This window comes from Natator depressus, chromosome 17 (genome assembly GCF_965152275.1).
Source record: "Natator depressus isolate rNatDep1 chromosome 17, rNatDep2.hap1, whole genome shotgun sequence".
Classification (NCBI taxonomy): domain Eukaryota; kingdom Metazoa; phylum Chordata; order Testudines; family Cheloniidae; genus Natator; species Natator depressus.
In genome coordinates this window covers 16,689,436-16,706,190 of record NC_134250.1, presented here as the reverse complement: position 1 = coordinate 16,706,190, position 16,755 = coordinate 16,689,436, and the positions used below count along the sequence as shown (strand labels likewise).

Genomic DNA, 16,755 nt, shown 5'->3' with positions numbered 1-16,755 from the left:
CTTTGTTCAGCGTTTGTGCAGCACCTAGCACAGTGCGTCCTTTTTCCATGTCTCCCTAGGCACTACTGCAAGACAAATAATGGGCACACAAAATAACGAACGGGAGAGGACAGGGGTCCCTATTCTCAGAAGAGTGCACAATGTCCATGAAAAGCTGATAGGACCATAGCTTTGACATTGTCTGAAAGCCCACCCCCTGACACACACACATAGAGTTAAGTTGCATGGAATTCGATGTATCTGCTGCTGGAGGACAGATAATAGGTAGGTATAACCAGGAATCACTGCACGGTCATACTTCCCCATGTTGCATTGCAGACTCACTAACAGCCTTGGTTACACATAGGTTAGCTGTTCACTCATTCAGATGCCAAAGCGGGGTGGGGAAGGATCGTGGGAATAATAAGGAGGCAGGCCAAGAGAGATAAGGAAAAGAGAGCTCTTAACACACCTCTCTCTGCAAATGTCCTGAGGACTCCAGAACAGAGAATAATGGTGTGTACAGAGGAGGTGTCTTAAAGCACACAGAGGACACAAGATACTTAACAAACAGAACTTCCAAGCCCACATGTTCAGCAGGTAGTTGTTTAAGGAAATATGTTCCCTTGCCTAGAACGATGATAAATCACTTTCTGCATCACGCCGTGCCTGGAGTTGTGAGTAATGTTGTTGTTGGGTTTTTTTGCCCCTCTTTCGTAGATCTCAGACCTGATACGACAAAGCACAAAGGAGTCCCCGATCTGGGAGTTCCTCAGCCTGGGCTACGCACTCATGCTCTGCCCGTTTGTCGTCGTCCTCGGAGGGATGTTTTTCCTGGCCACGGCCCTCTTCTTTCTAAATGACCGCACCAAAGCTGAACAACAGTGAGTAGCCAGGCAACCAGGAATGGGGGAGGGAGGGGAGCATGTTATCTCATACCACAGTTAGGTTTGGAGTGTTTCACCAAGCCCTTCCAGGTAAAGGATGCAGCAGAGCACATGATGCCGCAAGAGGCACTGGGAATTAGTTATGCTGGTTTTGAATCCTTTTAAATTTCTGCTTCCAGGGGTTCTCAACCATGGGCTGCAACACCCTGGAGCTAGCATCTGATTTTAGACTGCAGCCTCCTTTTGATCTTTTATTGCGTGGGTGTGTCCAGGGGGCACTAGAATCCTGTCCATTTGGATTAAGATGGAGCATTGCATTCTGGGAACTGTACTCTCCCAGGGCCAGCTCTCCACATTAAAGCAGAGGATGAACGTGAGCCACATTGTAGATCTCAGTGGTTAACTTTTAGCTCATGGTTACACAATTGGGCCACCTTCGCACTACTCGGTATGTGAAATAGTCAAAAGGAACAATTGAGAAAATTAAAAACATTGTGTCTGTGTGCGTGGGGCAGAGGGGAGATAATACATATATTAAGTCCCGAGTTGTTATGTGAAAGATAGTCTTTCCTGGTTCCTAATTACAGCTGATAAAAAAAAGCTACGTGTTTTTCAGTAAGGAAACCGATTCAGATCACTTCACTGTTGGCAACTACAGTAACTCAGAAGACGCTTCCACATGACACACAGTTTTTGGGTTAGTCTTTTTCTCGTAATCCTTGCACAAAACTATGACTGTCTGTGTATTATGTTCACGTTGAGAATACTGGCAGTCCTGGGCCGGTGTTTGCTTGAGAGTAGCCTTTGTGTTGCTGCTGCTTGTTAAGAAGGAGGTGACGTTATTCGCTCTGAGAGAGGCCCCATCTGCATTAAGGAAACTTGCAGTGGTGCAGCTACATTGATGTAGATACGTTGCCCGAATGCAGCCGACCTCGAGAGGGTTCAGGATGCTGCTGCCCCGGTGCCAGCTCCAGCGCAGCACATCTGCATTTGGGGCTCGTGCCGGTGTAGTAACACTGCTGTTGTTACACCAGTTCAAATCTCCTCAATGCAGAGAGGTCCAGAGCCGTAACAGGGCCAAACGTGTGTCTGTCTGCAAGCCAGGCCCAGGGGAGGGAGGAAAAACCCTGTTCTAGTTTAAAAAAGCCCTGTGTCCCAGCATTATCACATATGAGAAATCTAAGAGCAGAGTGAAGTGCTGGGAGTACCTCGCTTTGTGAATACATGTGAATAGCTAGAAGCACTTTCTGGCTCACAAGGCAGTTGATAACGGGGTCTGGGTTGTGCACAAGGCTAGCTGGATCTCTGTGGTTCTGCCATTCCTTTTTATTAGTCCCTGGGGATCATGGGCCTTTTGGCTAGGCGCTGTACGGACACGCAGTCAAAAGGCCCCCAAAAGCTCACAATCTGGGTTACGTCAAGACGCAGCAAGTGAATGAAAGAGCCAGCTGATGGGTGGAGAGAGAAGACAGGGTGGCAGAGAGCCAAGATGTCACATTAAGCAAAGGTCTCTGCTTCTTCGCCCTCAGACCTTTTTTTCATGCGTCGCCAATAATTGTGGGAAGGGACCTGTTTACAAGTTGTCTTCTAACCAATATGCAAGGGGTAGCCTGGACAGGACCCTGTCATGTCCCTTGTAATTGAATTACAGCCTTGCACAGTCAGAGACTTTAACCTGGCTTTGGGGGCGTGATTTTGTCCACCCCGCACTGCCGCTTTTAGCGGTATGTTACCCTGTCTCCTGACTCTGTTAGAGTCGTAAAGCAGATGGTGCCTAGCCGTGAATCAACGTGGTAATCGTCGGGGGGATGCAGTGAGGTGAACGGATGCTTCTAATACAGCAATAGGAACTCAAGCTGGCTTTCGTTGCCGGAGAGTCCAGGGTGATAACTGGATTTAATAATAACATGTAACATTGCCATGTTATGAGTTTAAAGAAATCTCATTCTTCAGGGGGGTTGGCAGCAGTGTGAATCTTTGCTTGTGGACCCCATCTCTGTTGTGAGAGCAGCCAGTAGTGCTGAGCAACCTTCTCTGCACTTAGTTCAGTATGATCCTTCATCCTCAGCTGTGCACGTGAATAACTAGCACCTGCATTAGAGGATTAGAGTGTGGGAGAAACAGCTTTCAGGCAATGGCAACTCTGAAGCACCAGCCCAGTCCAGACCCCTTGGTGGCTGGTGAATTCTCTGCAGTGTCTGGCTAGTGTTATGGTTCCGGAAGAGCCCTTATTTGGTCCAAAAAAGGAGGGTGCTTCTCAGCTTATATTGAAAATGCCCATGCTGTTAGCTGACCTCGTCTCGGTGCCAGTGTGCAGTGGCATATTTTACCCGATCCTTTTACAGCGCAGCCCTGCAGCATGCAAGAGCCATTGGCTGAGGTGACTTGATATATGCAAACCAAATCCTAAGGGACAGGAGCCCCCAAGCATTCATTTCCCCGGCAATAAATATAAATCGCTCATATCTAGATGGTTCTCTCCACCCTGAGCAGAGCCCTCCCGTATTCTGCTCACGTCCAGAACCACCCAGTTTCCTTCCCCTTAGTCATTCCATTTATCAAAGCAACAAACACAGACCTCCAACCTATTTTTACTTCTGTCTCCCCTTCAGCATCCTTCCCCTTTCCATTCTGTCTGACTCGCATCTGGTTGTGTATTACTGATATTTAGCTAGCGCTCTGTCATGTGCAATTGCTGAGTGGCTCAGATAGAATACAGATAGAACAGTTACTATAAATCATGGCTGGCGAAGTAAATTCTCTGCTTTTCCGTCAGCTGGGTTTTCAATATGCCCATTAACAGTTATTCCCTTGTTAAAAATACCCTGCTGTCCTACAGTCATGCTCCAGGACGGTGTTGCTTACTGCAATGTTTTGGACCATTACTGAGGAATACTACTGTATTTTTAATAAGTATTAGTAACCTTTGAGTTCTGATCCTCTGAGCCACCACCAAGCCACAACGCCTCTTCCCTCCTCCCGCTCGCTATCTGCGGTGGGCATGCTGTCTGTGTTGTCAGCCTGTTCCTGATTTGCTCAGCAGCATAGATCCTCTGGCAGATCCCATTGGAACAGGTGCATTTGAGGTGGGGGTGGGAGGAGCAGGGCTTGGGAGTGGCTGAACACATAGCAGTGATAAGAAGAAGTCTGAGCACCTTGGGATTAGGATCTCCAGCTGCCAGCTGTATACGTGCTTCCTGGGTGGTGGAAACAGGCAGTCTGTACATGGCATTATGCATCTTCAGCTAGAATAGTTTCCTTGCCTGGCCAATCCCCACTTCCACGCACCCATTATAGGCTGGGCACAGAGCGCTGCTCTTTCAGGAATCCGTGTTCTCCTCTACCAAGGATCCCACCGATCAGTCATCGGGACTCCCAAACGTGCCCTGCCAAGTGAAATTGATTAACCTGCAGGAATTGAAAGCCCCAGTGTCACGCCTGAGATTAAACCCATTCATCACAGGTAGGGTCAGGTTACAAAGGCTGGAGGTCACAGCCCTGACTAATGAATAAATATGGGGGCCAAGAGGTGTAATTCTGTGGCCTGGAGTCCTCTTCTGCTGAGGGAGAAGGGAGAGATGGATCTGTCCTATCTCTAATTGCCAGGCTAAAAGACAGTTCAAGGTTTATGGCTTGTGCTTGGGTATTTGCTTAGGAAAAATTTCCTCATCCAGGCAGCACAAGCTGTAAATAGAGCTACCCCCTGTGACCCCTTTTGAGAAGCTGCACTGCAGTTTCTGCCACACTTCCTTTTCAGAAGAGAGAATGTAAAAGATGAAACCTGTCACTCCCTCGCAGTGTCTTTATGCTCCTTGTGTCACCACGGCAGCTCCTGGCCTACTTTGTGAATTACTTTTTTTAGCATGTTAAATCCAGTAGATAAAGCTTCCCCTCCACACACACTGTAAAGACGAATCAGAAAAATCTCATGATAAGAGCAATACAATGAATCTTCTCCTTTCAGATGAGATTGTTCTCAAATACTGGGTCTTTCACATACATAACAGGGCCTTGGAAATATACTAGCTGCAAGAGGTTTTCAGTAAATTTAGGAATGACACAAGAGAACAATCTGGACATCATTTAGTCCATAATGTAACTTAATTACTTTTGGTGTGTTTTCATATATACATAAAATATAACCCCCAATCCTCCCCCGCCCAACAAGAAAAAGTGATCAGAGAGAGAGGGATGTCTACAGAGTCTTAGCTACCTATAGTAATTAAAATTCTCTCAATCCTTTTTGAAAGAACAGGAGTATTAGTTTTGGGCCTTGGTCACATTCAGACTTGGGTCAGTACATTGTTCACCTGAAATTTCTCCTGTTGTTGCACTTGAATGAATAAGATGTCATTTCCTGTTTTGCGGTGTCATGGTGCACTGTTAAACAACTGTTGTGTTGCTCTCTGGGGATGGCTGCAGGTTATTTGTGGGTGGACTGATCCTCCTAAAATATCCCTACCTAAGTCATAAAGGTGTGGTGCGGCTTAATTAATGTACGTGAAGTCTGAGATTCTTTCAGCAGTGTATACAAGTACAGTATTGTGACTGCATAGCTGAGTACATACAGCACCTGGGTGTAAATTTAGTGGTGGGGATTTCACTCTTAGCTCTGCCACTGCCGTCCTGTGGGACCTTGGGGGAAGTCAGTTCAAGCCTGATTTTCTGACATGCGAGCATCTGCAGCTCCATGGACTTCAGTTTTTGTTGCGTGCTCAGCACTTCTGAAAATCACATCCTTCGCCTGTCTGTAAAGCAGATAACCCCTGGAAAATAAATATTTGCCCACCCCTATGAAGCACGTAGAGCACCATGGAAGAAATGCATTATGTTGGTGCTCCTTAATTAGGGAGAATCTACCCTCTTCATAACAAACAGAATAAGGGCCATTTCCCACATTACTAGGAATACTAGGGTACAGGCTCCTGCCAATACATGGCCTTACACCAATCAATACATAGACCCTCATAACCACTTCGCATTCACTGGACGTCTTTTTCATATGGTTCGTGCTGATCTATCATACATCTAAAGATTGACCCTCCCGTGGGAAGAACCATCTACTCTGTCTCCTCCTTGACATAGGACCAGAGGAATTGCCAAATTGGATCAGACCTGTGGTCCATCTAGCCCAGAATTCCATCTCCAGCAGTGGCCAGTGCCAGATGCTTCAGAGGAAGGTGAAAGGACCCCACAATAAGCAGTTGTGGGATAATCTGCTGCTCATGAAGGTCTCCTTCTAATTCCCAGTGTAAGCCCCAAAGCATGAGGTCTTACATCCCTTCCCATGCTTTTTTAGCATTAACTGTTATAACGCTGGATATTCTTGTTATCCATATAATCGGCCAGTCCCTCTTTGAATCTTGCATGATACATGCACAGTCAGGTTTTTACAAGATGTTTGACAATGCAGATCAGGCAGCAGGATGCAGCTGTTGTACGTATCCCCCATTCAACCAAGAACAGGAGTAAGGAATTGCCCAGATGCAGCTGGCTTAAACAAGAGTGTAGGTATTTAACTAGATAGCACACTGAGGCAATTTCAAAGGGACTCATGAGGGTAAATAATTCACGTTAGCTCATGTTTTCAATAAACGATAAGGCCAGCTGAAGGGCTCTGTTTTTCCCTCCCTGAAATATTTGCAATGAAAAATTAAACATTTTATTTAAAAAAAAAAAAAAAATCCCTGCAGCTCTTAACACCTTTGATGGAGTGCAGAAACTCCAGATGAGTAACCATAATGATTTATGTGTCATTTAAACGTGATTAGTACAGACACTTACTCGGAGGAAGCTATTGCTTTTACACTACTGATCAGGTGATGCAAGACACAAAAAGAACACTGCCTGATTAGCATGCATCTTTATATTTTCCTAAATGAGTTCAGTCTACAAACTGTGGACTCTCTTGTAGCAAAGAGAAGAACAATCCATTTTCAGACTCTCTTTTCTACTTTACATTAGACTTGTTTTAGCCTTTTCTGGAGGCAGGTACAAAATCATCTCAAAATTCCCACATTGCAGCAATTATTTTGTTTCATTGTTTCATTGCAGCAATTATTTTCAGTTTCTTTTATGTAGGAACGTAGTTAGAGACAGAAGAGATGTGTCAGATATTGTCATGGGCAGGACACAGTCCCCGCAACAGAGGATGTATGCAATATTAAGCTGATATGTACACTGTGTTTAATTAATACTACATGTTAGTGGGCTGTGCCCATTTACATAATTGGAAAATGTTTTTTCTGCAAATCTATTTAAGACAAACTCATAAAAATTCTCCTTGATGAGGAAGCTAGACACCCGCTTTAGAGGGATGTGATGTGCGCAGTGCTGCACAAAACACAGTTGTAGATTGATATTTTCAAAGCTGACTTGGTGATTTACCTACACAACTCCTGTAAAGGGATCTTTGAGGGTCAGTTAATCCACGATTGGCATACAGCCGCTTGTGAGGAATAATATGACCGCTGTTTAACAGTGCACGGCATCACCACAAACCAGCAATGTGTCCGACTGAAATCCCCAAAAGAATGGAACTTGTGTAGCTAAATCCTAGTGAGCTTTGCAGATCTCAAGCATCGTCCTTTCCCAAATAAAGCCAGGCTGCGATATTCCGAAGAGCCTGTTGGAGTTAGGAGCCCAAACCCACTGGAATTCAGTGAAAACTGAGCACATTACTCCTTTGAGTTCCACTGCAAATCCCAGCCTTACACTCTAAAATAGAGCTTATCTTCCATGGCACTATAAACATTCCCTATGCTTCCCCAACCTAGATAAGACACACTCCCAACTCTGGAGAGCTTACAATCTTAATAAGATAAGACTAACAAAGAGGAAGATGCAGGGCACGATTCAGGATCCTGGAGGATTATTGATGGAAAGGAAGATTGCATGAAGGGGAAAGGTTTGAAAGAAGGAGAGAGTCAAGGAGTGTGTGCTGGGGGCAGAACAAGATTAGCAGGCACAAGGCTGAGGGTGGGGAAAGGACACCAAACGGAGTGGAAGGGCTGGAGAATTGGAATGCAGGGGAAACAGGAGTGGAGTTGAAGGGGGGTTTATTATTCTCTGCCATTTTTGGTGTAAAAAGCCACCTTTTCTCTTTTCTCCCCATTGCTTTAAACCGTTTACCCAGCCACAATTCTAAAATGGCAAAAGAAGCTGATAGATTCAGAAACATGACCGTTTGGGATTAGGGGAGATGGGAACAGTAACTAGCTCACTGCAGCAGGCTTTTTCCACCGTACAGATGGGAAAAGACTGTCTTCTATCAAAAAAGTGTCGTGGCGTTTTACTGCTGTGTCCAACCTGATCTCCTGCAGGTTATTTTGGAAGGCATCCAAGCCTGGTTTGGTTGCCTGTGGCATTATTTTGTTTCAGACACGTTGGGTCCAGTAGTGAGGCCCTTACGGAGGTAAATTTCCTGTGGCGTTTGAAATGTGCCACTCAAGCTAATCAGCAGGCGGCGGGAGCTTTGCTTGAGTAAGGCCTGAAAGACTGGGACAGCTGGCACTGGCAGTTATAACTGCATCCTAAACATAGGCAGGACTTTGACTCTCCAAGCCCATCAATTCCATGTGAGGACTAGTCATCCAAATGTACTCTCCTGCAGAGAGGGGAACATGAATACCTGATGCAGCTGAGAAACGAATACTCTCTAGAATGCTCCTAGTCAATTGTGTGATGCGCTGCAGACGGGAGGGAATATTTTCCTGAGCTTGAACTGAGAGGACGGGGAGACCTAGTGGTCTGAGCACAGGACTAAGCCAGGAACGCCCTGGAGTCCTCATCCTGGCTATGCCACTAACTCCCCTCTTTGGCCTTAAGGAAGTCAAAGTTCTCCATAAAAATCTGCCATCTGTAAAATAGGGATAAACAGCATTTTGCCTGCCTCCCAAGCATTGTAAGTATTCATGTTTGCAAAGAGCTATGTAACTGTTAAATGCTGTTAATCCTTATCTTTCCCAATAGATTATATACATTGCAGTATCATTGCAGAGGGACAGTTCTTGGCATACATAGGGTTTATAATCCAGATTTTGTATCCAGTTGGAAGATCCTAATGATTTAAGTGTGTACTCGGACAGTTTCTTTGCTAATGTTGCATTGGCACAGATATGAAATCTTATCAGATCACAGGCAGGTGGTTAATATGATGGAACAGGAGGCTGCCTTCCAGTCCAGGGACTTTTTTGACACAAGGAACCAGAAGAGCAAATCATGAAAAACTCAGCCTTGCTGTTCCATTTCCTGATGCCTACCATTGTCATCTGTCATGGGATGAATATGCCACCATAGACCGTAAATACTTTGCCAAAGGAAGGTAACATTTGTTCATATAAAGAATTACATGTTTATGATTAAGGCAAGAGAATAATAGTCAGCTAATTTACACCTGGCATAACTGAAATCAGTGGAGATGCATGCACTTACACCCGTTCTGAATCAGGACAGTAGGCTTTAAATGCACAGTAAGGCGGACTCAACTGAGTTGTGAGGCTGGGTTATAGGGTACTGTGCTGTCTCCACTAACAATGTCTGGAGGGGTGACCCAGACTGCACCCACTAGTGAAATGAGGCCACAGCTGTTTCCTTGTGTCTCCCAGTGCTGGATCAAAGAGTGCCGTAAGCACTGGGCTTCAGCCCAATTTAAGTGATTTCCAACATCCTAGTCAGATCCTGATCAGACTGTTAACAGTAGGCTGAAGGAAGGGGTACATTCAGTCAGGCACTCAGGTCTCTCTATATGCTATTAAATCAGACAGTAACAACAGATGTTACCACGTTAGCTGGCTGTCCTTACCTGCACTCTCTGGACTATATGGAAGAGAAATATCGTGGGTGAGGTACATTCCTAACCAAATTGCATCAAAAATTATCTTCAGAGCTAGATGGGAGCCAGAGTTTAATGTTGCGTCCAGAGGACACCTCTTCCCCACCTCCACTCAAAACAAAAATCCTCCTCCTCCCTCCAATACTGCTATTCATTGATCAGGGTGTCAAGCTTGGCACTAGAACGGTTGGCTGTCAGGCCAGAATGCTTCCACCGGAGCTGTACTGTCACCAAGGTAGAATTGTCCATGACAGAGAAACCTTTTGTCAGCAGGTTTTGAAGGATTTAAAGAGATTTTCAGCTTTAATAGCACTTTCTAAAGGTTCACGTTAGCCTGCTGCCCCAAAGGAGTGTGACAGGCTTATCTTTGAAGTTTATTTCCTTCCAGGTCCTTGATACCTAATGAGTGCTGTTAACCATTCATCTTCAAAACCGTTCGGCTGCTGCCTGAAAAATAGAATGGAAAGTTATGGATTTTCCCCCCTAATTCCAGTCTTATCCCTCTCTCAAGATCTCTGTAGCAAAGGAACATAGACCGTTGGCCTGTATTTCTCCCTCTAAGTAAATATGCTTAGTACCTGAATTAAATATTGCAGATGGAAAACTTGAATGAAGTCTGTGCAGCTTTTAGGGACAAAGGTGAATGAAGAGGAAAAAATAGTACTGTACGTGGTTACTGATTCCATTCAATAAAGCCATTGATGTATAGGAAGAAATAGTGGATTTAAGCCAATTCATTTCTTAGGGCAGCTGGCAGAGCATGTGACATCACCAGAATGAAGCTCAGACCAGACTGTCATCTCGCCAAAGGGCTGTGCTTTTGTGAGATCGGCTATCGAATGCCTAGGGTGAAATTCACCTCCATGCCGAGGGCTAGCAGGAGGTCTGTGTATTACTGACCTCCCACTGTCACTTCCTCTTTGGAGGGCTGAAGTATGTCTAACCCTTGGGCTGCACATCTGCAAAGAGGTGAATTTCCTGGGTAAGCAGTAGGGAGAGTTAAATTAAGTAACAATTCCCACCCCAAACCAAGCTACTGCCAGCTCTGCTTGTTCATTAACATTTTTAAGCACTCAGATCATTAGTGTCTTTTCCTTTGGCAAATTGACCTTTGCTGCATCAAACAGATCCTGCTCCTGAGAGGCTAGACAAATCTGTCGTGCTGCATCAGGACATGGTTACTGGATGGAATATTTTTAGCTGTACACTAACTCTCCGTCTCCTCCCCCTGCAAATCATTGGGCTCCTGTCTCTGTATCATCACCATTCACCTTCCCTGCATTCTTGCTTGGATGCAGTTTTACATGGGCATTGCATTCAATGTACCAGGTCACCAGGAGCCCTTGAAATCAAAGCACTGACCTTCTGTAGTGAGGTACACCACCCTGCATGGTATTACCTTCCTCTGCGCTGCTTGAGTATCTACACCGTACGGACCAAACTCCCAAAGTGCACCGGGTTCGGTGTAAAGCCAGGCAGGGGCTCTCTGGAAGCACCCTCTGCTCTGGTTGTTCTCAAGTCCTGGTCAGGAAGCCACATACTGCACTTATATGGCCCCCATTGCCATAGTTTCTGAGGTCCTCGCCATTTTGAATGGGGTTGACTCACAGCACCCTGTGAGATAAAGAAGTGCCCTTTATCCCATTGTGCAGAGGAGAAATTGAGGCACAGAGACACACTGATTTGCTCAAGGTTATACAGGGAGTCTGTGATGGAGCAGAAAGTTGAACCTGTCTGAGTCCCAGGGTTGTCTGAGTCCCAGCCTGGCAGCCTAACCACTGGACTGTCCCTCCTGCCTTGGGGGATGGAAGGAGATAAAGGAGGTGTTTGAAGCATTGTGTACGTTGATGGATTAAAAACCATGCAGCTGAAGCTCTGAATTGTTAAGCTAGAGGCTCTGAGCTGTCGTTTTCCTATTGGCTAGAAGAGCCTGGCAACTGACATAAAGAGGATGCGTTGCTGTGACCAGTGCTTGTTCCCCGTGCAGCTGTGGGGAGCTGTTGAAGAGAACACTGTACAATAGTTAGACAGCTGATTTGGTTTTTGTTGCTCCTTGGACTCTTTAAAAAATAATTTTAAAGGAAATTCAGGGATTTTTCTGACTTGTTTCAATACTGGGCAGAACCTCTGAACGAACCTGGGCCCAATAGACAGCTTGGCAACAAGCAACATCAGGTGAAACTAGTTGGATTTAACTGGGTCTGACTGACTCAGAGCCCTCCAGGGGATCGGTGTGAATCCCCATGCAGTGATATTTCAGCTGGGTGCAGTCTCCATGACGGTGCTGTACAGACGGGCGCTTGTAATTTATGTGGAGGCTGAATAATGATGGCGAGAGGCAGGAGCGGCTTTGTCGCTGCCTTGAGCACAGCTTGTGGGTATGTGCAGAGTCCGAGTGAGCTAAACAGGGTCAGCCCTAGCCTAACAAAATCTGAACGTGTCTTTTAGTCCATGGCCACCTGTTTGTATCACAGGCTGGGACAGGACTGGCAGAACAACTAGCTTTAAATCTGCTTGGAGCGTGTTTATGAAGTTGTTGATGTGACCAGATCAGTTGCGGAAACAATAGCGGTAGGCAGTTGACTCAGGGTGGGTTGATCAAAACCTTAACATGCAGCTATCTCAGTGCTCTGCTTCTACAGGGACGAGCCCATTTCACATGTTCCCTGCAGTTACCCCAACACTGATTAAGTGAGCTGGTTCCAGGGCTCAGGTTTTTTCCTGTTGTATTCCTCGTCCAGGAAAGCCCATTAGAACCTCGCTTTGTAAATGAGGGGGAGTTGCTGGTACTCTGCTCCATAGCGGGGAGCACTCCTCCCAGACTACATGGAGATTCCCACAACCCACCCCACGCTGGGACCCATCCTCCTTCCCCTCAGAGTCCCTGCCCACCTTCCTTCTGGATGGCCGCAACTGCATTAGTCCCTTTCGGACTGTCGGGGGACTACGCTGACACCATTGCCTATCCCCCTGGAATACAAGCCTGGTGTGCGCCAGTCTGAGACCAAGAAACCCAATAGTAGACGCCTACCCTGGACATTCAGCCAGGGATGTTCACTGGGTACAGGCCCTCTGGTTAGACACTATATGAGCTGAACCATTGTACAATTAGCTCGTTCTATTCCTCTGCCGATTCACAGGGCTTCTTTCAACGTACTTATTCACTGTGCATTTCCACAAGATGAGGCGACTATGAGTGGTGTATCCTCTGCCTCCGGTTTTGTCAGGCAGGTTCAAACAGAAGTGTTACGAAGTTAACAGATTCCATGAGTTCCAGTGGGTGGGTTCACAGACTGCTGGACCCTGCTGGGCTGCTAATTACTATAGTTACTGCAGGCAATTGTAGTCACACACGCAAGGCAGGGGAGAGTTGTTGCTAACTAAGCTCTGGGGCAGAAGAGTATAAAAGCCCTTTAAGAAAAGAAATAGAGCAGATTAATTATTTCTAGCATTTAAGGAAAGGTTTGCTTTTTCATAATTTTAAAGGCATAAAGAACTATTATGGTCATCGAGTTTGACCTTCCACGTAACACAGCCAGAGAATTTCACCAACAATTCCTGCCTAACTTTTGGTTTAGCTATTGTGTATTATTTAGAAAGACTCCACCGCAGCCCTGAGGAACTAGTTCTGGTGGTTAACGGCGCTCCCTGTTTTAAAACAAATATTGTGCCTTATTTCTAGTCTGCATTTGTCTAGCTTCAGCTTTCAGTAATTGGGTCTTACGCCTTGGTTTGCTAGATTAAAGAACCCTCTGGTATCAGAAATCTTCTCCTTAGGTCGGTTTTTATATATATTCAAACAGACAAGCTGTGTTGGTGTTTACGAAATAAATAGTGACATTGGTGTTTTCGGGGAGGCTCCTGTTTCCCAAAGACTAGGTGAAATTCTCTTGGACGTAACTGGTGTCTGCAGAAAGGCACCATTTTAGTGGGACAGAAGGTAGTTTTTTTTGCAGGTGTCCCTCTGGCCACATCACTTTAACAGGAGACACCCTAAGGCAGCAGTTCTCAAATATGGCCACCAGGGGCTCTTCTTGCGGCCATAGCCTCCTGGACAGTGATGGGGGGACACACAGCAGTGGCCCCTCTCCTGGGGCAGTGGGGCTTGGGCTTCCAGCTTCCGCCCTGTGGCAGGTTCTGGCTGTGGGTCTCCATCCTCCAGCTGCAGGGCTTCAAGCTTTGGCTGCCGGCTAACCAACCCCCATTGTCTCTGGGCCCCACTGCTTCCCTCAGCCCTCCATCACCCCTGGGTCCCGCGCCTCCCTACCCACCTCTCTATCCAGGGTTTAATTTATCACCCAGCTTGTGTCAGAGCTGAGTAAGACTGCTGTGAAAGCAATATTTGAATGTTTGTTAATATCACTTTTCACTGCCTGCCAGCTAGATAGTAAGTCAGCTGTTTAAAGTGATATTAACAAGCATACAAATATCAGTTTTCACAGCCCTAGACTTACTAGCTAGCAAGTCTCAAAAAAAAATCAAAAAACCACCAAAAAAGGCAAGATCATGCAGAGCATCTTACTTTGTTTCTATTCTGTCCAGTAAAGACTAGAGACAGCTGTATATTATTTTTATTATTGAGTCAGCAAAAAACCCGACTTACATCAATTACAATGATTTGGACATGTAGATGTGCATATTTGTTTTTCCTAAAGTATTTTAGGAAAAATTGTCAGAGTGGCCACCAGCAAGAGTTTGTAGCCACACTCTGAGGCCAAAAATTTTCTTGCGAGAACCCCTGCTCTAAGGGATGTTCTGCATGATGCCTCTATTTCTGTAGGAAATTGACCACAGAGAATTTTGTGTTTCAAATGGTCAGATACCTGTCCTAAAACTTAATGCCAGCCTGCATTGTGTATATCTTGGGCTCTAGCATTTTGACTCCAGTTGCAGTCAATGGAGATTGGTGGTTATGGAATTTGAAGGCCCTAAATCAGTGGTTCTCAGCCTTTCCAGACTACTGTACCCCTTTCAGGAGTCTGATTTGTTTTGCGTACCCCAAGTTTCACCTCACTTAATAATCTACTTGCTCCCAAAAGTACTGGCTGCAATAGTCACAGCACCCTATTGCTGAAAAATTGCTTTCTCATTTTTACCGTACAATTAAATCAATTGGAATATAAATATTGTACTTACATTTTCAGTGTATAGTATAAAAGAAAAGGAGTACTTGTGGCACCTCAGAGACATCTAAGGTGCCACAAGTACTCCTTTTCTTTTTGCGAATACAGACTAACATGGCTGTTACTCTGAAACCAGTGTATAGTATATCGAGCAGTATAAACAAGTCATTGTCTGTATGACATTTTAGTTTGTACTGACTTTGTTAGTGCTTTTTGTATAGCCTGTTGTAAAACTAGGTAAATATCTAGATGAGTTGATGTACCTCCTGGAAGACCCCTGCGTACCCCCAGGGGTATGCGTGTCCCTGGTTGAGAACCACTGCCCTGAGTATTGCGAAGGTTGAATGAGGTTTTGCTGTTAACATCACAGGGCAAAAGGAACCCTGTAAAGGGATTTTATTGCTGTTCATAAGTTAACTAACGTTAGATACAGAAGGCTGTAAAAATTAGGGCACTATTTCCTAATATCCCTCTCTCCTTGTAGCAAAACGATAGCTCTAATTTGGGTACTGCAAAAAGAGGTGTTTTGAAAACGTGTCGGCTACTAAAATGTGCACACTGTAGATGTAATCAGTGCACGAAACATACTGTTCAAACGTTGGGGAAGCACTGACAGATATTGCTCCCCTTTACAAATCACAGCCTTTTCCTTCCTTTTGAGTCTCACCCTTGCTAATGCCCCTAGGTTCTAGCTAGCAATTGTGTTCTCTCCCTTCTGCTCCTCCTCAGTTCAGTCAGTGATACTGCAGCCTAGAGTTTGGGAAGTCACAAGCACAGGCAGGGTAACGTTTTCCAAAGTGCCTCCAGCCCTTTGGAACCTACATCCCTTGGAAAGTCAAGGGGACTTAGATTCCCAATTGTCTAAGTCACTTTTGAAAAGGGCAGCTTGGCTCCCAAGCCACTAAGATACTTTTGAAAACTTTAGCCTAAATGAGGACAAGATGAGTGGGCGGCTAGAAGGGGAAGGCTGACTTCCTCTTTATGCCTGAACATAGGGAAGGAGAAGATTTGGCTCTGCTAGCATTTTGGCAGCAAATTCTGTTTCAGAAGCTGAGGCAGGGACTGCCTCATATTATGTGTTTGTATAGCTGCTAGCATAATGAGGTCTACTGTGCTACAAATAATAAATCTTGGGGTGCGTTGGCTGGCCATGTATACTGCCTGGATTAAAAGGGTAATTGGAGGATAGCCTTTTTTAAACTGCCCAGACTACTTCCAGTGAGGGTGGTGCATAGAGAAAATAACCCATAAAAGGTCACAGCAACTGTATATTAAATTGGCTCTTTTTCTTACAGAAGTTTCTATCTTAGGCATTGCTATGGATAGAACAAAATTAGGTCTGTTTACAACCTTAAATATTTAGTACATAATTTCAGACATGTAGTCTAATATTAAAGAGATGGCTCTATGAATACTTTGTAATTACAGATGCTGTCACATATCATGAAATCTGTTTGATCACATCTAGGAGAAATATTTGGGTTTTCTAGATGGAGGAAACTGGGGACAGGGTCTCATTTGGAACTGGTGGAGATAACAGTAAAACAACCAGAAAAAAAGTGCCTCTGACCAGTTTTGGTTCTTAAAAGGCAGTTTGGAAGTTTCCTTCCCTGTCAGGAAATAACAGAACGGTTCCCATCTCCCTCCCTCGGGAGAAAATAGCACAGTTTAGGAACAGCTGCTTCGTCAGCAAATATTCCCAAACGGGAAGTGACAAACTCTTCAACGTGGGATTATCGCTGTTAGACCAGTGGGACCCCTCTGAGGTCTGGGATACTCCTCAGCCTCCTGGCAGCTCAGGTCCGTGGGGGACATTTTACTACCATTGAAAAATTTGGAATTATTAGCATTTTTTCCCTTATTTCCCCCCCTTTGGTAAGTCTTCACTGCTGACCTTCTGGTGCCTCCCGGGAGTTGTGTTGAAATCAAAGGA

At 45.3% G+C, this 16,755-nt stretch overlaps 1 protein-coding gene across 3 annotated transcripts in view; it reads left to right on the top strand.

Moving 5' to 3' along the window:
• SPNS2 (SPNS lysolipid transporter 2, sphingosine-1-phosphate) overlaps positions 1–16,755 on the top strand; it is a 172,548-nt gene that overhangs the window by 147,175 nt on the left and 8,618 nt on the right. Inside the window, exons 11-12 of one of the 3 annotated variants that reach the window (XR_012642213.1) lie at positions 700–863; positions 1,483–1,563. Coding sequence is in view for 2 of the 3 variants with exons in the window: in XM_074974557.1 (XP_074830658.1) it covers positions 700–867 (168 nt within the window). In the remaining variant the exon portion in view is untranslated. Of the gene's footprint in view, positions 1–699; positions 868–1,482; positions 1,564–16,755 lie in introns of those variants that run through there. The other 2 variants (XM_074974558.1, XM_074974557.1) reach the window with 2 other exon arrangements.